The sequence below is a fragment of the Oncorhynchus mykiss genome, chromosome 12 (genome assembly GCF_057628025.1).
Source record: "Oncorhynchus mykiss isolate SJ-2025 chromosome 12, ASM5762802v1, whole genome shotgun sequence".
Lineage (NCBI taxonomy): Eukaryota > Metazoa > Chordata > Actinopteri > Salmoniformes > Salmonidae > Oncorhynchus > Oncorhynchus mykiss.
The window spans coordinates 58,202,688-58,224,659 of NC_143033.1; the positions used below are offsets into that span (position 1 = coordinate 58,202,688).

Below are 21,972 nucleotides of genomic sequence, written 5' to 3' on the forward strand. Positions count from 1 at the left end.
CTGTCAGAGTGACCATCGGGTTCTTGGTTACCTCCTTGACCAAGACCCTTGTCCCCCGATTGCTCAGTTTGGCCGGTTGGCCAGCTCTAGGAAAAGTCTTGGTGGTTCCAAACTTCTTACATTTAAGAATGATGGAGGCCACTGTGTTCTTTGGGGACATTCAACGCTGCAGAAATGTTTTGGTACCCTTCCCCAGATCTGTGGCTCTACACTATCCTGTCTCGGAGCTCTACGGACTATTCCTTCGACCTCATGTCTTGTTTTTTTCTCTGACATGCACTGTCAACTGTGAGACCTTATATATACAGATATGTGCCTGTCTATAGAGTCTCATAGCAAAGGGTCTATATACTTACGTAAATAAGGTATTTCTGTCTTAGTTATTTAATACATTTGCTAAGATTTCAAAAAACTGTTTTCGCTTATGGGGTGTGTAGATTGCTGAGGATTATATTTTTTTGAAATCCATTTTAGAATAAGGCTGTAACGTAACAAAATGTGGAAAAGGTCAAGGTGTCTGACAATATCCATTGTTTTTTGTCAAAATCGTTTGGTTTTGAGTCATTGATGGACAGCAATATTCTAACCTTGTCTCTAATTTTCAAGCAGTACTGACACTGGACCATTCAGGAACACTCAACATGGTAAAGAAATTAACTTTTTTGCCTACCAGTAAATAAAAACGACATGCTTGGGTCAAATCCAATAGAACACAACACAGAATGAACCCCTCTGTATTTTCAAGTAATGTGGTGGCAGCATCATGTTATGGGTATGCTAGTCACTGGCAGGGACTGAGGAGTTTGTTAGGATCAAACAAAATGAGAAATCTGAAAGGAGCAAAGCCCAGGTAAAAAGTTGGAGGAAAACCTGTCTCAGTCTTCTGAATTCCTAACCCTGGAATATTTAAAGTCAAAGGCAAACCAGAATGGCTTTCTAACAGGTGTTGAGTGTTCCTGAGTGGTCCAGCCTCAGTCCTGACTTAAATGTGCTTTAAATTCAAAGACAAGGTTTGACTATTACTGTAGCTGTCCATCAATGACTCCAAAGCAAATTTACTGAGCTTGAGCAATTTTGACTTTTTCAATGGGTTAATGTTGCCCTAAGAGTTTTGCAAAGTTGTCTTATCCAAAATTGTTCACAGCTGTAATGGCTGCTAAAGGTGGTTCCACCAAGTGTTAACTCTGGGGTGTGTATACATACTGTATGTAATCAAGACAACCTCGTTTAATCTTTAAAAAACAATTTTTTTAAATGTTCTGTATTTTTTCTTTAACTTTGAAAATGTGAAATAGGTTGTCTAGGAAAAAATCCAATGAATTCCCTTTTGAGATGAAACTTTAAGGCAGCAAATGGGAAGACTGTACAACGTGTATGTAGACTTTCACTAGCGACTGTACATAACATTTCGCACCAATTTCGCACCATGCCATACAGACTCTGGAATAACTTGGTGAGCCTAACACCTCAATTCATTCAGATTCATTTCCTGACCCCATATAGTTGAGGCATTTCGTTAAACCTGAGAATCGTTGTGCTACTCATGGCAAGAAGCTAACTATTGTTTCTGATGAAGGCTAACCTATTCTTGTGCCCTCCCTCTCAACCCCATTTATGGTGTTATTAAAGTAACATTTCCCAATCATTCATTCCCCATTTTGACTTTTTCAGATTCAGATTTAATCATTGCAGTGACAGATTTGAGCAATCTGACTACTACCATATTGTAATAATTCCACAATCAGTGTACATGTCACTGACTGTATATACTGTACGCACACATTCACAAACAGTACAGTAGATCTGACTCACCTGCCAGACACGCAAATATTAACTCACAGACACAGATGCACATCCTTACACACTGAAATGAAATGTACACCTTGTAGTGCGAAATGTCTGATACAAAATACGAATGAAAAGGCACGAGCAGATAATTAAGGATGTAGCTAAGGCTTAGATCATATGCCATACTCCACCTGAAATAGCACTGTCTGACAGAGAGAGAGAGAGAGAGAGAGAGAGAGACAGAGAGAGAGAGAGACAGAGAGAGAGACAGTGAAGACAAGCTAGCCTTTTCCAAAACCAGACATTAAAATACACAAGTCAGACAATGGGTCATAAGAGAGTTTCATAAGAGAGGAAAAAATAGAACACAAACTAGCTAGGGTGATTATTTACACAATAAAGGTGTCAAATATAACAGATATTTCAGCAAAATAACCAAAATACTGGGGCTTTGGAAGTCATCATGATCAGATTTCAGATATACATCCACCTCTGCTCAGGAATAATACATTAAAAAGTTTATCAAATTAGGAAGCATGTGCCAAGAGCACTACAGTGTCATGTACATGTACTGTCCATCTTTCTGCCTATGTTCAAACAAATATATTTGGCCATAGAAATACATAGCCCTTTCTATAGATAGTCTATAGTCTCTATAGAGTCTATAAGTTTGGCTTTGGTATTGTGGGCCTGGATTGCTGCTGTTGTTGTTGTTGTTGTTGAGCACCATGCCCTGGTACAGTACACTATGGCTGTGTGTGCGGCTAGTGAGAAGAGGGTTAGTGAGAGGACCTCTATTTTAGCATCTTGACAACAAAAAAAGAAAAGAGCCAGAGAGACAGAGAGTCGGTTTAAAACGTTGGTTTCCACTGTTTATCAAATATAAAAAAAATGTGTACAGCGTATTTTATATCATATATATTTATATATATTTATAAAGTGCTTAATAGGAATAGATTATTATAATATTTAATCATATATCATCATATGTTAGTTTCTTTGCTTGTTTGTTTGTTGTTGTTGTAGTCTTCCTTATGTTTGGCATTGGGATGAGCTGTTATTTACATAATGTTTACAAGTCCCGGGTTGTGCTACCCATGGCGCCCGTCCTATTAGTTGGCAGTGGAGTTGGGAGGAGTTTGGCGGCTCCATGGCGGCGAATCACTGCTGGAATCACGACAGTGAGCAGGTGACGCCGGCGTCTTCAGAGTGGTCACAGTTGTGCACTTCCCAGGATATGTGGGAGCACTGCTGGAGCGAGGCCTCAGAGCCGCTGCACTTCAGATTGTCCAGGAGGATGGTGCCGCTGCCGGGCCCAAAGAAGGCCTCCACACGGGCCGTAGCAGCCTCCCCACAGCCAAGCTGGCGACACACCACCTGGGCATCAGGCATGTCCCAGGCATCGTCGCACACCGTACCCCATTCCGCCCCTGAGAACATCTCCACCCGGCCCTCGCAGCGGTGCTGCCCGCCCACCAACCTCGCCAGGCCTAGAGGGAGAGACAGGGTAGAAACAGTCACATATACTGGAGAAAATAAACATTAAACACTAGAGATACATATCACATACCTGATCCTAAGACATGATTGAAGAATGATGCATTACATAAGACTGCCTCTGACAAGTGATGCTGGGAAGGTGTGTTGATCTTTGGATACCGTGAAACCCAGAACATGTAGCTAAACCTCAACAGGTACAAGACTCACCTTCACTTGGTGGTCTAGTGGTGGGCGTTCTCTCTGTCATCCCGAAGTCATTTCCAGGTCCCACAAGCTGAAAGGCTGGAGAAGGAGAAGGAGGGGAAGACAGTATGAGACTTTAATCTGCTGTGTATGTTTCCCAAGGGAGTGGTCATCTACTTGAGAACAACTGTTGATACAGTCCTATCAGAACAGTATGGAGCACTCAAAACATTGTAATTAGTTAATCAAGTGATCAGTTAATCAGATATATCAGAAGAAAACTGCTCCAGAAGTGAACTTAGTGATTCCCTTATCATCTCACTCAGAAATCAAAGGTTCACTTGTTCACCTAGTCTGCTCTACTAATCATGATTTGATGTAGACCTGAGTAACAGGAATGAAGTCTTTGTCTCTTTCATTCTTTCTTTCTCTACTGTTTGTCTTATTTGTCCTTAAAGAATGGAGGTTTAGCCTGCAGGCTGCCAGTGAAGCTAATGACCCCTGACTTCTCCACTCTATATTTCATGCCACCCAGCTACTCCACCCTGCACGTTAGAGGCTGCTGCCCTATACAGTATACATAGACATGCAATCCCTGGCCACTTTAATAATGGAACACTAGTCACTTGAATTCTGTTTGCATACTGCTTTACTCATCTCGTATGTATATACTGTTTTCTATTTTACTGTATTTAGCCAATGCCACTCCGACGTTGCTCGTCCTAATATTTACATATTTCTTAATTCCATTCTTTTACTTTTAGATTTGTGTATTGTTGTGAATTGTTAGATACTACTGCACTGTTGGAGCTAGGAACGCGAGCATTTCGCCTCACCCGCAATAACATCTGCTAAATATGTGTGTGATCAATACATTTGATTTGATTTGATGCCCTTTGGACCATCTGGGCGGGCACATGCTCCTCAGAGACCAACACTCACACAGTTAAATGCACCAGCTCAGCAGGGAAGAGGAGAGATGGATGACTGTGGGGATGGTGTCTATGGGGTGACTGTGTGAGTAACTGTGAGTGAAAGCTACAGAGGAGTTTTGTGTGTGTTCATTTGAGTGCATGTGTGTATTTGTGTGTGTGTGTGTATTTACATGACTATGTGCCTAGCTGTCTCAGTCTTAACAAGTCACTACTGCAGCAGTACTGCCTGCAGCAGATCAACATATACATTTCTGATTCGCATCGGGCAACAGTTATAGTGCCACAGTTCCAGTCGGTCTTACGTGTACAGATGACTCCAGCGTCTTCATGATGTCCACAGTTGTGCTGTCCCCAGCCCAGGTGGAAACAAGCCGACAGCTCCCCTTCACTGCCCCTACAGTCCACATTGTCCAGCAGGATGGGGCCCGAGCCGTAGCCGAAGTAGGCCAGGACCTTGGCAGAGATGGCAGGGCCACAGCCCAGATGCCTACACACCACCTGGGCATTGGGCAGATCCCAGTCATCGTCACACACCGTGCCCCACTGGTTGTTGTGGAACACCTCCACACGGCCCTGGCAGCTGCTGTTACCATTCACCACGCGGATGGTGGGCCGCTCTGGAGGAGGAGAAGGAGAGACAGAGGGGTATGAGGAGATGAGGAGAACATTCTTCTTGGAGAGGTTTATCGAAAATGGTGGCACTGTGCCTCCATGTTGCACAATTTAATATTTGTGAATAATCAGCAAATATTATAATAACTGATATATGAGTTTAGAGTGCATTAGCGGGAGTTTATAATTATCACATGGGGGTGCAACATCATTACCTCTTGTTGTCATAGCAACCGTTGTCACAGCCGTAGTTGCTTCGGTGACTAATTCTGTTTGGTCGGTTACTAGAACAATAGGAGAAATGCATTAGAATCTGAATGATGAGTCAGTTTACACATATGCAAGCTGATGCCTACAGTACACAGCAGAGGGTTTTCCATCGACTGAGATGAGAGACTGGGAGGAGAGTGGGTGGGGCGACATGATTTACATGCTCCACTACCACCATTGATTGAGTGGCGCTGCTGAGTCACAGATTTTAGACAGAGAAACCTAAAGAGGAAACAGCACCGTCTGTTGCTCATAGGATAGAGGTGCAGCAGTGTGGCCTGATGATATGGGTCTGATGAGGGCCTACACTGCAGCTGTTATTGCTATTGTAGTACTGCAGTACATGAAAACGGAAATGACCTCAACAATTACCTGCAGTGCTGGCAGTCTGAAAGAATCCCCTTCCGATGCCCATGGTTTCAGTGTTCATAGGAGGAACGGTAGTGGATCCTGAGCCTGCACAGATAAAACAGACATGAATAGCAGATATTAAAAATAGTGTTAAAGCAATTAGCAACATGAATTTAAGAAAGAGAGAGCGAGAGTGACAGTGAGAGAGAGAGAAAAAGAGACAGAGAGAATAAGAAAAAGCTTCTCACCTGAACAGATAACCCCAGCGTCCTCATGATGTCCACAGTTGTGTATCCCCCAGCCCAGGCTGTAGCACTTACTCAGCTGGTTCTCGTAGCCATTACAGTTGACGTTGTCCAGTAGAATCAGGCCTGTCCCGTAGCCAAAATAGGCGTTGGTGGTGGAGGAAACAGCATGGCCACAGTATATCTGCTGGCACACCACCCCTGCGTCTCTCATACCCCAGTCGTCATCACACACCGTCCCCCAGCTGCCACGGTAGTAGACCTCCACCCGTCCCTGGCAGTAGTCCAGTCCACCAACTAACCGGATTGTACCATCTCCTAAAATATAGGGGAGGGGAGGGATTCATCACCATTCCATACATCTTCTCAGTCTAAGCCGGGCTTCATTCTGACATACAGTACACAATGGCATAAGATCCTTCAAGCTGAATATCTCTCTGTTTCACTATTTAGCTTGGATTCCAGGCTAGATTTATTGAGATCTTGTGTGCAGATGTTGTCTTTATACAACACATTGAATAAACACTCTGTGTTGAGCATGTGTTCATTCTTTTTCAGTTCATTTTCTGTCCCTCTGTGACAGTGTTTGTAGACGGGTTGGCTGACAACATCACGAAAATTGAAAAGTTGAAACAATACCAAAGTGTCCTCCCTGCCACTGTTTTGGTAAAAGGCTAAGGGATAGGGCTGGAGAAGTATAACCACTCTCAAATCCATAGATAGCAAAATGATAGTGTTAAGGCCCTGTGCAGGCAAAAACAGGATTTTCCTATGTTTTATATATTTAAACACTACGAGGTTGGAATAACACTGAAATTGTGAAAATGATGATAATGCCCTTCATACGCAAGCGCTGTTTGAAAAGACTGCCTGAAATTTCACGCCTGTTTTGCTGCGATGGAGTTTTGGCCTGACTGGTAACATCACCAGGCGGTAAATTAGTTAATAGACCAATGAGAAAGACAATAGAGTTTCAAACCTCTGTGCCAATAACAGCTAGTTTTCAGTTTTACCCTCCCCGCTCAGACCACTCTCAGACAGTCCTAGCTAAATTCTTGATTGAGAAATTGCTCTTCGCTAAGAAGCAAATTTTAATTGAAAACATTAAGAGTAAGGTACTTAAATGTGACCCAGAAAGGATTTGATATTGAGATAAAAACAGCTGCATTGGACCTTTGAACATGTTTTGAGGCTATACGGTGTTTGTTTCCATTTTGAAGTTATATTCTTCAAGAATTAATGAGTATATATCGTTGATTTAAAAATGGATGTAGCAACTGCAGATTGGCCCTTTATTAAACCTATTAAGTGAATAAAATAAACCCTTCTTGAATCAATTTTGTTTACTTCTTTTGTGTGTGTGTTTGACTGAAATTATAGAGAAATAAATTAAATGATCACTTACTTAACCCTGAGTTTCTCCTAGACGGAGTGGTGGGCTCGCCCATGCCCCGTGACTCCAGCACTGATGTATCTGAGGAGAGACGAGGAAAAAAAGGAGTGAGAAATTATGTTTTTATTAGTGAAAATAGATTATTGTATAAGTCCCCAGGGATATGTCCCTCTTAGAGATATTAGAGATCCTTATATATTGTAAAGACCCTACCTATAGAAAAGGAATTAGAACAGTTATAGACTAGATTTTTATATGCAGTGCCTTGCGAAAGTATTCGGCCCCCTTGAACTTTGCGACCTTTTGCCACATTTCAGGCTTCAAACATAAAGATATAAAACTGTATTTTTTTGTGAAGAATCAACAACAAGTGGGACACAATCATGAAGTGGAACGACATTTATTGGATATTTCAAACTTTTTTAACAAATCAAAAACAGAAAAATTGGGCGTGCAAAATTATTCAGCCCCCTTAAGTTAATACTTTGTAGCGCCACCTTTTGCTGCGATTACAGCTGTAAGTCGCTTGGGGTATGTCTCTATCAGTTTTGCACATCGAGAGACTGACATTTTTTCCCATTCCTCCTTGCAAAACAGCTTGAGCTCAGTGAGGTTGGATGGAGAGCATTTGTGAACAGCAGTTTTCAGTTCTTTCCACAGATTCTCGATTAGATTCAGGTCTGGACTTTGACTTGGCCATTCTAACACCTGGATATGTTTATTTTTGAACCATTCCATTGTAGATTTTGCTTTATGTTTCGGATCATTGTCTTGTTGGAAGACAAATCTCCGTCCCAGTCTCAGGTCTTTTGCAGACTCCATCAGGTTTTCTTCCAGAATGGTCCTGTATTTGGCTCCATCCATCTTCCCATCAATTTTAACCATCTTCCCTGTCCCTGCTGAAGAAAAGCAGGCCCAAACCATGATGCTGCCACCACCATGTTTGACAGTGGGGATGGTGTGTTCAGCTGTGTTGCTTTTACGCCAAACATAACGTTTTGCATTGTTGCCAAAAAGTTCAATTTTGGTTTCATCTGACCAGAGCACCTTCTTCCACATGTTTGGTGTGTCTCCCAGGTGGCTTGTGGCAAACTTTAAATGACACCTTTTATGGATATCTTTAAGAAATGGCTTTCTTCTTGCCACTCTTCCATAAAGGCCAGATTTGTGCAATATACGACTGATTGTTGTCCTATGGACAGAGTCTCCCACCTCAGCTGTAGATCTCTGCAGTTCATCCAGAGTGATCATGGGCCTCTTGGCTGCATCTCTGATCAGTCTTCTCCTTGTATGAGCTGAAAGTTTAGAGGGACGGCCAGGTCTTGGTAGATTTGCAGTGGTCTGATACTCCTTCCATTTCAATATTATCGCTTGCACAGTGCTCCTTGGGATGTTTAAAGCTTGGGAAATCTTTTTGTATCCAAATCCGGCTTTAAACTTCTTCACAACAATATCTCGGACCTGCCTGGTGTGTTCCTTGTTCTTCATGATGCTCTCTGCACTTTTAACGGACCTCTGAGACTATCACAGTGCAGGTGCATTTATACGGAGACTTGATTACACACAGGTGGATTGTATTTATTATCATTAGTCATTTATGTCAACATTGGATCATTCAGAGATCCTCACTGAACTTCTGGAGAGAGTTTGCTGCACTGAAAGTAAAGGGGCTGAATAATTTTGCACGCCCAATTTATCAGTTTTTGATTTGTTAAAAAAGTTGGAAATATCCAATAAATGTCGTTCCACTTCATGATTGTGTCCCACTTGTTGTTGATTCTTCACAAAAAAGTACAGTTTTATATCTTTATGTTTGAAGCCTGAAATGTGGCAAAAGGTCGCAAAGTTCAAGGGGGCCGAATTCTTTCGCAAGGCACTGTATATCTCTATGGGCCCTACCTTTGCATGTGACAGACACGTCCTCATAGTGGTAACAGTTGTGGATGCCCCAGCCCAGACTTCCACACTGTCCCAGGTCTGTCTCCCCTCCTTTGCAGTCTACATTGTCCAGCAGGACGGGCCCTGAGCCCTGGCCATACTCTGAGATGCTGCCCACCGCCATGGCCAGACCACAGTCCAACTGCCGACACACCACGTTGGCATCTACCATGTCCCAGTCGTCATCACACACTGTACCCCATGTCCCGTTGTGCCAAACCTCCACACGCCCCTCACACCTGTTACGCCCGTTCACCAGACGCACTGGAGAGGAGAGGGAAGAGAGATCCAAAGATACACTGTCAGCGAGATACAAAATAATATTACCAGACGCACTGAAGAGGGGGGAGGATTCACTGAGGAATCAGCAATCAGGACAGCTGACCTCCCTGCTCTCTCCCACTCCGATGCTGATGTCATGAATGTTACTGTAAATGTGTGATGTTGTCATATTATCCTGTCAGGAGGCTGGTTTCTAGATCTCATTTAAGTTCATTCAAACCTTGTCCTTTTACTCACTTTGACTACACGCTAGCCACTCTTTTTGTATTCTACATGTGCCACACAACATAGAACAAAAGTCTGTGCAAGCACATAAAAAGCCTACTGTCTGTGGGACAGTATACTGTGTGTTACTGTCTGGAAATATCACTATCATATAATGATAGTTAATAGTGACAAGAATCCGTTTAGAATAGCTTGTGTAATCCCTTCCACCTTCCAATTTAAGGAACAAAATAAGACTAAACAAGCCACGAGAGAGAGAGGGAGAGATGGAGAGAGAGATAGAGTGAGGGATCGAAGGAGATGGCGAGAGAGAGAGAGAGAGAGAGGGAGAGAGAGAGGGAGAGAGAGAGAGAGTGAGAGAGAGAGAGAAGGAGAGTGAGAGAGAAAGGGAGAGAGAGAGAGAGAGAGAGAGAGAGAGAGAGAGAGAGGGAGAGAGAGATAGAGAGAGAGAGAGAGAGTGAGAGAGAGAGACATAGAGAGAGAGACAGAGACAGAGACAGAGAGAGAGAGACAGAGAGAGAGAGAGAGAGAGAGAGAGAGAGAGAGAGAGAGGGAGAGAGAGAGAGAGAGAGAGAGAGAGGGAGAGGGAGATGAAGCACACACTGTAGCAGAATAAGTCATTCCGGGGGATTAGGTAAATTGAGAGCAAAGGGAAGTGACCTTGTTGTAGTGTCCCTGGGGCACTGATCTATCTCTCGCTTTCTCCTTTTCCTTCCTTTTCCCTCTCTCTCGCTTCACAAGTTAAGTTTGATACTCTTTTATTCATGAGTTGGATGTGGACATGTATTTGTTGAACATGGGTACTTCAGACAGACAGAAGGTGTGGTGGATGTGGTGAGAGTTGGCGGGAGCCCAGCAGCGCATTGCCAACCTTGAGAATGCGTTGTCTTCATGGCAGTCATCGTTGTCGTGCTATTGGCTGGAAAAGAGGGAGGAAGGAGAGAGAGAAAGAGGGAGAGACTTTGGTCAAATGATTTGTTGAAAGGAGGTTCTTGGCCCTTCATAGTTACTGTATTCTGTATCTACTATATCTATTTTCCTGTAATTCGAGACGCAGCTTGAAAACGCAGCAGGAAGCCTATTTAAACCATGTAGCTAAACCAGCTAAGAAGTCTAACATAGAAATATGTATTGAAGGTTGACACGTTCCAGTTTGTGAACTTTGGGGGTTTTCGTTTTGAGAATGGAAACATAAAAGTTACCAAACTGAAACCCACTGTCTCTTTTATTTTTAATAAGGTTTTATTTTGTTACAATCACTGTAGAGTTTGATGTGAAACTGGGCACTCCAGTCAGCCTCAAGTCTTCTTGGGTTTGACGCTAGAAGCTTGGCACACCTGTATTTGGGGAGTTTCTCTCATTCTTCTCTGCAGATCCTCTCAAGCTCGGTCAGGTTGGATGGGCAGCATCCCTGCACAGCTATTTTCATGTCTCCCCAGAAATGTTCAGGTCTGGACTCTGGCTGGGACACTCAGGGACATTCAAAACTTGTCCCGACACCACTCCTATCTTGGCTGTGTGCCTATGGTCGTTGTCCTTTTGGAAGGTGAACCTTCGCCCCAGTCTGAGGTCCTGAGCTCTCTGGAGCAAGTTTTCATTGAGGATCTCTCTGTACTTTCCTCTGTTCATCTTTCCCTCGATCCTGACTAGTCTCCCATTCCCTGCCGCTGAAAAACATCTCCACAGCATGAGGCTGCCACCATCATGTGTCACCATGGTGGGGTTGGGATGTTTCCTCCAGATGTGATGCTTGACATTCAGGCCAAAGAGTTAAATCTTGGTTTCATCAGACCAGAGAATCATGTTTCTCATGGTCATATTACTTTAGGTGTCTTTTGTCAAACTCCAAGCGGGTGTCATGTGCCTTTTACAGGGGAGTGGCTTCCTTCTGGCCACTCTACCATAAAGGCCTGATTGGTGGAGTGCTGCAGAGATGGTTGTCCTTCTGGAAGGTTCTCCCATCTCCACAGAGGAACTCTAGAGCTCTGTCAGAGTGACGATCGGGTTCTTGGTCACCACCCTGACCAAGGCCCTTCTCCCCCGATTGCTCAACTTCTTTAATTTAAGAATGATGGAGGCCACTGTGTTCTTGATGACCTTCAATGCTACCAAATTATTTGGTACCCTTCCCCCAGATCTGTCCCTCAACACAATCCTGTCTCTGAGCTCTACGGACAATTCCTTCGACCTCATGCCTTGGTTCTTTCTCTGACATGCACTGTCAACTGTGGGAGCTTATATATGTGTGCCTTTCCAAATCCTGTCCAATCAGTTGAATTTATCACAGGTGGACTCCAATCAAGTTGTAGAAACATCTCAAGGATGATCAATGGAAACAGGATGCACCTGAGCTCAACTTCGAGTCTCATAGCAAAGGTTCCGAATACTTATTTAAATAAGGTATTTCTGTGTTTTATTTTTTATACATTTGCTAAAATCTCTATAAACCTTTTTTTCTTCTCGCTTTGTCAATATGGGTTATTGTGTGTAGATAGATGAGGAAAAACATACATTTTATCCATTATAGAATAAGGCTGTAATGTAACAAAAACTGGAAAAAGTCAAGGGGTCTAAATACTTTCTAAATGCACTATATGTCTTTGACTACGCATTAACCAAACATCTGATAAAAGTCAATACAGATATAATGATTGAACACCTTTTCTCCCAACATTTAGCAACCACACAGATTCTATAGGGTTGGGCTGTGTTTAGTACTGTGTTGACAAACCTCTAAGCCTCATTCACTTGGCTATATTGGTATGACTGTGAGAAATCTGGAAATACTCTGTGTTATTCCTCAGGTTCCTTTACTGGGACTTGTTGGCCTGTATGTCTGGGACCATAAACTGTGTGGGACTTGTTGGCCTGTATGTCTGGGACCATAAACTGTGTCTTATAGGGGAAGTATAAAGCCACTGAAACTGTGGTTTCTGGTTACCTGCCTCACAAAGAGAATAGAGGAACCTTTCTAAACATTATGCCAAAAATAGGTAAATTCACCCCTTGAAGACTACCTGGCTCATTGAAACTAAAGGCCCTAAACACGTTAACAGTTATGTTATGTTCGCTATGTGGGTTAGTTATTGAAAGCGTCCTGGTATTAGAATATGTTGTTTCTTGGTTTTTGTCATATGTATTCATAAGTGACGTAAGACTGAAATCTGGGGTGGAAACAGTAACGTTACGTGCATTTCAGAAAAGATGGGTCAGTAAAACGAGAAGAGATTGACTTGGAAATATACTCACTGGATATGGCTCGTCTGCTGATTTTGGTCATATCTTTTGAAATCAGAAAATAAAGAGCAGTATGTCAGGGCACAAAGAGATGTCTTAGATACCACAGCAATCCAATGCATATTTGAAGTTTGTAAACATGTTCTATTTTTAGCAAGGGATCCGTTCGATCCATAAAGTCCAAAGTAGTATAATCAATAACCGACTCAGTCATTCCCGACCGTATCCATGTTCCGAACAACTAGCAGAATGTTTGTACTTCAAAGCCTAACTGGGTAACAGCTACTAAAGGCAGGCAGTCCTACGGGGACTTGTTCCTCTGTCCCAAGTACACCCAGGTACACCAGATTCTTTAGCTCTGTTACATACACATGTAAATGTTCTGACTTATTCAGCTCATGACTAGGAAAATCATGACAGATCTGTCTCTTTGCAGTACATATCAAAACTAATTTCCCCCACCAATTTATCTGCAAGGAGGGAGCATTCCTTGAGCTGGTGTTATGTTGGTTAATTCACCCACCCCCTCTTTTGCCCCCCCCCCCCCCCCCCCCCCCCACTCCTCCCCCAACCACCCTTTCCACCCTCACCCCCCAACCCCCTCCACACACACAGCCCAGACAACTATGGGGTTTAAAAACGATAGTCTCCCAATTCAAAATGAGCAGTGGTGAAATAGCACGTACACTCACCAATCTGCAGAATCCCACTGATGCCCACCAGTAGCAGGGAACCTAGCAGGGACAACAGCAGCCAGACAACCACTGTCCAGCCTCCACATGGTCTACGCACACAATCTGCTACGCGCTGCCCTCGCATGGCTCGCTGTCTGACTGACACTCCAATCAGTCTGGGTGCCTGGTGGAACACACACTTACACACACAACCAATCAGTGCACTGGACTCTCTATCTCCGTCTCTGTCTCTGTCTATGTCTCTGTCTCTGTCTCTCTATCGCTCTCACACACATTACCTACCTTCCTGCCTTTTTCTGTTTCTCTTCACTGCTGAAACAGTCTGGACCCCTAATACTGGTACTCACTGCCCACCACTAGTCTACTGCTACTAATCATAATCAATAACCATTGTATTCCCAACATAGTATTGGATAGCTGTTTCTAGTGCAACCCCCTGCAGCCAAATGACTATACAGTAGTGGGGAGTTAGTATCGGTGATAGTATCAGGCAAGTGAAGCTTATTGGTTGGAAGTTGGAACATAAATAGTTTCCAAAAACCATGCACTGAACTGAAACCGGTGTGTGTGTGTGTGTGTGTGTGTGTGTGTGTGTGTGTGTGTGTGTGTTCCAGTGATGGAGAGGAGAGGTGTGAGTGGGCACGCCATGCTGTGTCTCTGTGTCCACTCCAGATTGATTGGCACTAAAACAACTCCCAGTGTGCCCCAGGACCTGCTGGAGCATGAAGCCGACTGGCCCATTTCCCCAGGCCAAAATGGCTGCCTAGCTGCCTACTACACTGCCACCCAACCCCACCCCACTGCACACTGGCTGGCTGCTAAAACACTGGGCACCGAGAAACTGTTGTGACCTGTGGTGAGCATGCAATGCACAAAATGGCACAAAATGGATACCAGTGCCATGCATCACCCAGGTGGCAGTGAGTGGACATGTGCCACCGCTACCCCAACAGAGTGGCAAACATGATATTTTATTTTCAAATTTGTCTATTCTGTACTACGGAGGGCAGTAAGTAAGGGATGCCAGTAGTTATACAGTATGTCTAGAAGGCGTAGACAGTACGGGTGCATCAAAGCTGGGACTAAGACTGATAAACAGTTTCTTTCTCCGGTACCCTGCCCTGAACCACCTGTTATACTAGGAAGCACAAAAAAACGTGACCAAAGAATCTGGTTTCATAGGGAGCAGCAAGAAACATTGCAAACTGCTGCTGCTGCTTGATTTCTCTTGAAACAAAGCTCTTGCCTGGAGGGATGTTTGTTTTTCAAAATAGGTCTGACTCCAGTAATAAACTCTTTAATTGCATAGAACTATTGTCCTGACATCACATCCTCATGCTCATATTTATCCACTGAATTCTGAAGAAATGTTTGGTTTGTATAATTGTTTGAAAAAGCGGTAAGCAATCTAAATGTGAAATATTTTCAAACGTCTTTTTTTGAGGAAAATGTTTGTTTTGCCTATGTCTGATCAGACTTTTGGGTTGGTTGTGTGTCTTTGTATTGTACCAAAACCTTACAAAGGAATGTGTACTAGTTAGTTTGGGGACTGGGGACGGATGATGAGGGGAGAAGGAGAATATGATATTGGCCCCTGGAGATAGTGGACATTCCGAGCCCAGGGGCCAACAAAAAGACATTTCTGCTGTCTGTGGTCCCGATCGTCAGGCCTAAACGCTGCTTCCTGCAATCTGTCACTGGAACTCTCCGAAACGCTTAGGCAGCCGATGACACCACAGGGGCGCCTCTCGGCTCCTGGGAGAATAGGAGGAGAGGGGGGTAAGCAGCAGCGAGAAGGGGAGGGTGGCAAGACCAAATTCACCTGCTCATCTACCTGTAGATATGTGTCCAGTTCAGTTGGATTCTGCCCATATGTTGTAGTATAGTGTAGCTACACTGTATATTACCATAGCAGATACTGTAATGCACTGTAAATACACTGACAGGTCAGCGAGGCCAAGTATCCTCCTCTAACACCCTTCAGCACCAATCAACAGCTTAACAAATCCGCTAACCTTGACCCTGTTCAACTACACCAACCCTGGCCCTGTGTTATTTAATTTAATTGTATTGACGGCCATATTGCATGTATGGAAGGCCATGACATTAAGTTGAAAGGTGAAAGGCAGGAGGGAGGAGGTTGTGGAGAGCAGAGGCAACCAGAGGTCATTGTGCTGTCCAATTAGGAAGCAGGGATTTTAATGCGGAGCAGCCCAGCACCATGGCTGTTCCATTGGGCACAGCGTGCTAACAAACCGCTCAAAACCCTGGGACAAATGGTTCAGTTATGAGGGATGAAAAATAATCTAGTCCCCAATGTTGTATTTTTCAATACTCCATTCATAACGGGATGTAGCGCAGATCCGCCGGGGAATAATGTTGCCTTTTGTGTCGGCTGTGCTTCCCCTCCCTCCTCTTTGCCCTGCGCCCCTGAGAAATAGCTGAAAGATCCTCTGCCCCATGAAAATACCCCTGAACGTCCGAGATAACCAGGAATATAACACTCTGACTCTCTCTCACGGTCACTCACACTAAAAGGGAGGAATTTTGAACGCTTTAAATTCAGATTCTTTGCATCGGTCGACAGGTCTATCTGCCCCTTGTCCATTTCCATGGGTAACATCATCCCCGCATGGCATATTTCTTGTTCTTTGCCCATTAAGACGTGACAAATAAGACAGAAGAGTCATATCTTCAATCAGTTATTGACAAAAATAAAATCATTTTCATGCTAACATAATGTTGTAGAGTTATAATTGGCTATAATTGTGGTATTATTTAGTAATTTTCCAATTACAATGCCCTTTAGAAATTCCTCAATTATTTATGTTCTTGTTTCATCCACTGAAATATTATTTGATTAACTACAGATTGAATATAGTTATACAAAATCACTGTGGTGAGACATTCAAAAGGCACATTTCATGCTACTTTCCAATCACTGGCTTGAAATATACTATATATTTAAACTAAGAGTTAGGATAATGTGCAATTTGAAAATTGTACCAAACATAAAGAAATTATAAGAATTTTCAAAGATACCTGGAATAAAAGTTGCTCTCTTTTCCCACAGGATAAATAAAATAAAATAAATTTCCAAAAATATCTACAAACAAATTGTCCTTCGATTTTCTGATGGCAGGTAGCTCACAGAACAGTTCCCCAACTCTCGCAGCAGAAAAACATAGGAACTTTGTGTGGAAATAGAGGGAGAAAAAAACTGTCGTCCGGCTCTACATGTACCAAGCTGTCTTTCATCTCCTTCACCTTTCCGTGATTATAAGTACCTGGCTTCAGTGACAAGTTTTACTTAAAACAATAAAGACAACAGCATTGTATGTTAATATCCTAATGCCCCGCGACTGCCTATGGTTAGAAGAAGCAGAAGAGAAAAAAAGGAAATGTTGAAAGCCAACCCTTCACATGTACATCTCCAGTTTCAGCTAGCGCTCATTCAAGGTGCGGTCTTCCTCATCTAAGGGACTGTACAGTCACAAGGGGAAAATATGGAGGAGAGGGCAGTGGCTGTGGCCGTGTGCGTGTGCATGTGTGTGTGTGCGTGCGTGTGCGTGCGTGTGTCTCCCACCCACAGTCACAATAGTAAAGTAACACAGTGTGAAACTGATTCAATGTTTCAGGTTCAGAGATTTGAAATAGAATTGCACCTTTAGTGTTTTTTTTTAATGTGAAAACAAAGAAACAAAAATGGACTCAAATATGATTGCAACAGCATTCAAACATGAGACACATCTACAGGACACTGAGAGAGGTATATGTTTTTGTATAAGAGCACAAGCATCATTGGAGTCATTGGATGAGCCAAAATACAGGAATTTTGTTTCACAAGGCTAATCCTCTATAGTCTGAACCTACAGGATTGGAGCCCAAGCCTGGATCACAAATTCTCTAACTGAGATATTAGCTGTTAGTCGGATCATTTCGTAACCTGCTTGTGAGAGAAAAGGAAAAGCTAGCAAAAGCTAAAGCAACATGGTGCCATTATAAACACCACTACCCTCCTTGATCACTACTTCTCTTAATGCCACCACTGACTACAATATTAACAAATGCTACATACGACAACTACCACTGATAATCTATTCATATAACATACATTCACCCCATTATTGGAGCCCTTGATAAAGAAAATAAATTATAAAAAATACTGAGCTATATCGTATAATCAAAAAACTGTTTTATACTAATACAATTGCTCAGAAAAGGATTCATATTTATTTTCTCAGAATGAGGTGTCCAAATGATTGCTACCCTCCCCTTGCTAGGGTGACAGCACCAAGTTTTTTTTTATATATATATAATGTTTTTGAGATCGGAGAACCTATTGGAAGGGATCTTAGACCATTCTTCCATGCATAATCTTTCCAGATCATTGATATCTTTTGGTCTGCGCTTACGGACTGCCCTCTTCAATTCAAACCACTGATTTGTGGTCAGTCCGGAGACTGACACTGCCATTGTGAAAAAATTATTTTGTGGCCAAATAACTATTTCTTTGTGGATTCTGATGTGTGCACAGGGTCATTGTCTTTCTGGAAGATCCACTCGCAGCTAAGTTTCAGCCTCCTGGCAGAGGCAACCAGGTTTTTGTCTCAAATGTCTTGGTACTTGGTAGAGTTCATGATGTTGTTGACCTTCTCAAGGGCCCCAGGATCAGTGGAAGCAAAATAGCCCCATAACATCAAAGATACACCACTATATTTTGCAGTAGGTATGAGGTCATTTTCTGCATATGCATCCTTCTTTCGACACGAACCCTTCACTGGTTTGCATGGCCAAAGGCCTCTATTTTTGACTCATCTGGTAAATAGCACCCAGGACAAAACCAAGTGCCAATGCCGTTTAACTCCAGGAGTTTACACTTGTTGATTGCTCTCAATAAAGCCTTTTTTTCTGGCAACCCTTCCAAAGAGCCTATTGGCATGGAGGTGGTATCTAATTGTAGATTTGGAGACTTCCGGCGCCGACAGAGATGGCCGCCTCGCTTCGAGTTCCTAGGAAACGATGCAGTTTTTTGTTTTTTTACGTGTTATTTCTTACATTGGTACCCCAGGTCATCTTAGGTTTCATTACATACAGTCGAGAAGAACTACTGAACATAAGAGCAGCGTCAACTCACTATCAGTACGACCAAGAATATGACTTTCGCGAAGCGGATCCTGTGTTCTGCCTTTCACCCAGGACAACGGAATGGATCCCAGCCGGCGACCCAAAAAAACGACTTTGTAAAAGGGGGAAACGGAGCGGTCTTCTGGTCAGACTCCGGAGACGGGCACATCGTGCACCACTCCCTAGCATTCTTCTCGCCAATATCCAGTCTCTTGACAACAAGGTTGATGAAATCCGAGCAAGGGTAGCATTCCAGAGGGACATCAGAGACTGTAACGTTCTTTGCTTCACGGAAACATGGCTCACTGGAGAGACGCTATCGGAGTCGGTGCAGCCAACTGGTTTCTCCACGCATCGCGCAGACAGAAACAAACATCTTTCTGGTAAGAAGAGGGCCGGGGGCGTATGCTTCATGGTTAACGTGACGTGGTGTGATCATAACAACATACAGGAACTCAAGTCCTTCTGTTCACCTGATTTAGAATTCCTCACAATCAAATGTCGACCGCATTATCTACCAAGGGAATTCTCTTCGATTATAATCACAGCCGTATATATTCCCCTCCAAGCAGACACATCGATGGCTCTGAACAAACTTTATTTTACTCTTTGCAAACTGGAATCCATTTATCCGGAGGCTGCATTCATTGTAGCTGGGGATTTTAACAAGGCTAATCTGAAAACAAGACTCCCTAAATTTTATCAGCATATCGATTGCGCAACCAGGGCTGGAAAAACTTTGGATCACTGCTATTCTAACTTCCGCGGTGCATATAAGGCCCTGCACCGCCCTCCTTTCGGAAAGCTGACCACGACTCCATTTTGTTGATCCCTGCCTACAGACAGAAACTAAAACAAGAAGCTCCCGCGCTGAGGTCTGTTCAACGCTGGTCCGACCAATCTGATTCCACACTCCAAGACTGCTTCCATCACGTGGACTGGGATATGTTTTGTATTGCGTCAGACAACAACATTGACGAATACGCTGATTCGGTGAGCGAGTTCATTAGAACGTGCGTTGAAGATGTCGTTCCCATAGCAACGATTAAAACATTCCCAAACCAGAAACTGTGGATTGATGGCAGCATTCGCGTGAAACTGAAAGCAGTGGCATTCAAACAAGCTAAGCGTCAGTATAGAGACAAAGTCGAATCTCAATACAACGGCTCAGACACAAGAGGTATGTGGCAGGGTCTACAGTCAATCGCGGATTACAAAAAGAAAACCAGCCCCGTCACGGACCAGGATGTCTTGCTCCCAGGCAGACTAAATAACTTTTTTGCCCGCTTTGAGGACAATACATTGCCACTGACACGGCCCGCAACTAAAACATGCGGACTCTCCTTCACTGCAGCCGACGTGAGGAAAACATTTAAACGTGTCAACCCTCGCAAGGCTGCAGGCCCAGACGGCATCCCCAGCCGCGCCCTCAGAGCATGCGCAGACCAGCTGGCTGGTGTGTTTACGGACATATTCAATCAATCCCTATCCCAGTCTGTTGTTCCCACATGCTTCAAGAGGGCGACCATTGTTCCTGTTCCCAAGAAAGCTAAGGTAATTGAACTATACGACTACCGCCCCGCCCCGTAGCACTCACTTCCGTCATCATGAAGTGCTTTGAGAGACTAGTCAAGGACCATATCACCTCCACCCTACCTGACACCCTAGACCCACTCCAATTTGCTTACCGCCCAAATAGGTCCACAGACGATGCAATCTCAACCACACTGCACACTGCCCTAACCCATCTGGACAAGAGGAATAACTATGTGAGAATGCTGTTCATCGACTACAGCTCTGCATTTAACACCATAGTGCCCTCCAAGCTCGTCATCAAGCTCGAGACCCTGGGTCTCGACCCCGCCCTGTGCAACTGGGTACTGGACTTCCTGACGGGCCGCCCCCAGGTGGTGAGGGTAGGCAACAACATCTCCATCCCGCTGATCCTCAACACTGGGGCCCCACAAGGGTGCGTTCTGAGCCCTCTCCTGTACTCCCTGTTCACCCACGACTGCGTGGCCACGCACGCCTCCAACTCAATCATCAAGTTTGCGGACGACACAACAGTGGTAGGCTTGATTACCAACAACGACGAGACGGCCTACAGGGAGGAGGTGAGGGCCCTCGGAGTGTGGTGTCAGGAAAATAACCTCACACTCAACGTCAACAAAACTAAGGAGATGATTGTGGACTTCAGGAAACAGCAGAGGGAACACCCCCCTATCCACATCGATGGAACAGTAGTGGAGAGGGTAGTAAGTTTTAAGTTCCTCGGCGTACACATCACAGACAAACTGAATTGGTCCACCCACACAGACAGCACACAGACAGCATCGTGAAGAAGGCGCAGCAGCGCCTCTTCAACCTCAGGAGGCTGAAGAAATTTGGCTTGTCACCAAAAGCACTCACAAACTTCTACAGATGCACAATCGAGAGCATCCTGTCGGGCTGTATCACCGCCTGGTACGGCAACTGCTCCGCCCACAACAGTAAGGCTCTCCTGAGGGTAGTGAGGTCTGCACAACGCATCACCGGGGGCAAACTACCTGCCCTCCAGGACACCTACACCACCCGATGTCACAGGAAGGCCATAAAGATCATCAAGGACAACAACCACCCGAGCCACTGCCTGTTCACCCCGCTATCATCCAGAAGGCGAGGTCAGTACAGGTGCATCAAAGCTGGGACCGAGAGACTGAAAAACAGCTTCTATCTCAAGGCCATCAGACTGTTAAACAGCCACCACTAACATTAAGTGGCTGCTGCCAACACACTGACTCAACTCCAGCCACTTTAATAATGGGAATTGATGGGAAATTATGTAAAATATATCACTAGCCACTTTAAACAATGCTACCTAATATAATGTTTACATACCCTACATTATTCATCTCATATGTATATGTATATACTGTACTCTATATCATCTACTGCATCTTTATGTAATACATGTATCACTAGGCACTTTAACTATGCCACTTTGTTTACATACTCATCTCATATGTATATACTGCACCCAATACCATCTACTGTATCTTGCCTATGCCGCTCTGTACCATCACTCATTCATATTTCTTTATGTACATATTCTTTATCCCCTTACACTTGTGTCTATAAGGTAGTAGTTTTGGAATTGTTAGCTAGATTACTTGTTGGTTATTACTGCATTGTCGGAACTAGAAGCACAAGCA

At 43.8% G+C, this 21,972-nt stretch overlaps 1 protein-coding gene across 1 annotated transcript; it reads right to left on the reverse strand.

Moving 5' to 3' along the window:
- Positions 1-1,656: 1,656 nt before the first annotated feature.
- LOC110537836 (scavenger receptor cysteine-rich domain-containing group B protein) lies at positions 1,657-13,875 on the reverse strand. Its single transcript, XM_036937862.2, has 11 exons — positions 13,652-13,875; positions 12,972-13,004; positions 10,594-10,641; positions 9,177-9,479; positions 7,290-7,358; positions 5,888-6,202; positions 5,661-5,744; positions 5,234-5,302; positions 4,709-5,023; positions 3,496-3,570; positions 1,657-3,278 (listed from the first exon to the last, which is right to left on the reverse strand). Exons 1-11 carry the CDS (start codon positions 13,776-13,778, stop codon positions 2,962-2,964), a joined length of 1,755 nt encoding a protein of 584 aa, XP_036793757.2. The 5' UTR covers positions 13,779-13,875; the 3' UTR covers positions 1,657-2,961.
- Positions 13,876-21,972: the final 8,097 nt, after the last annotated feature.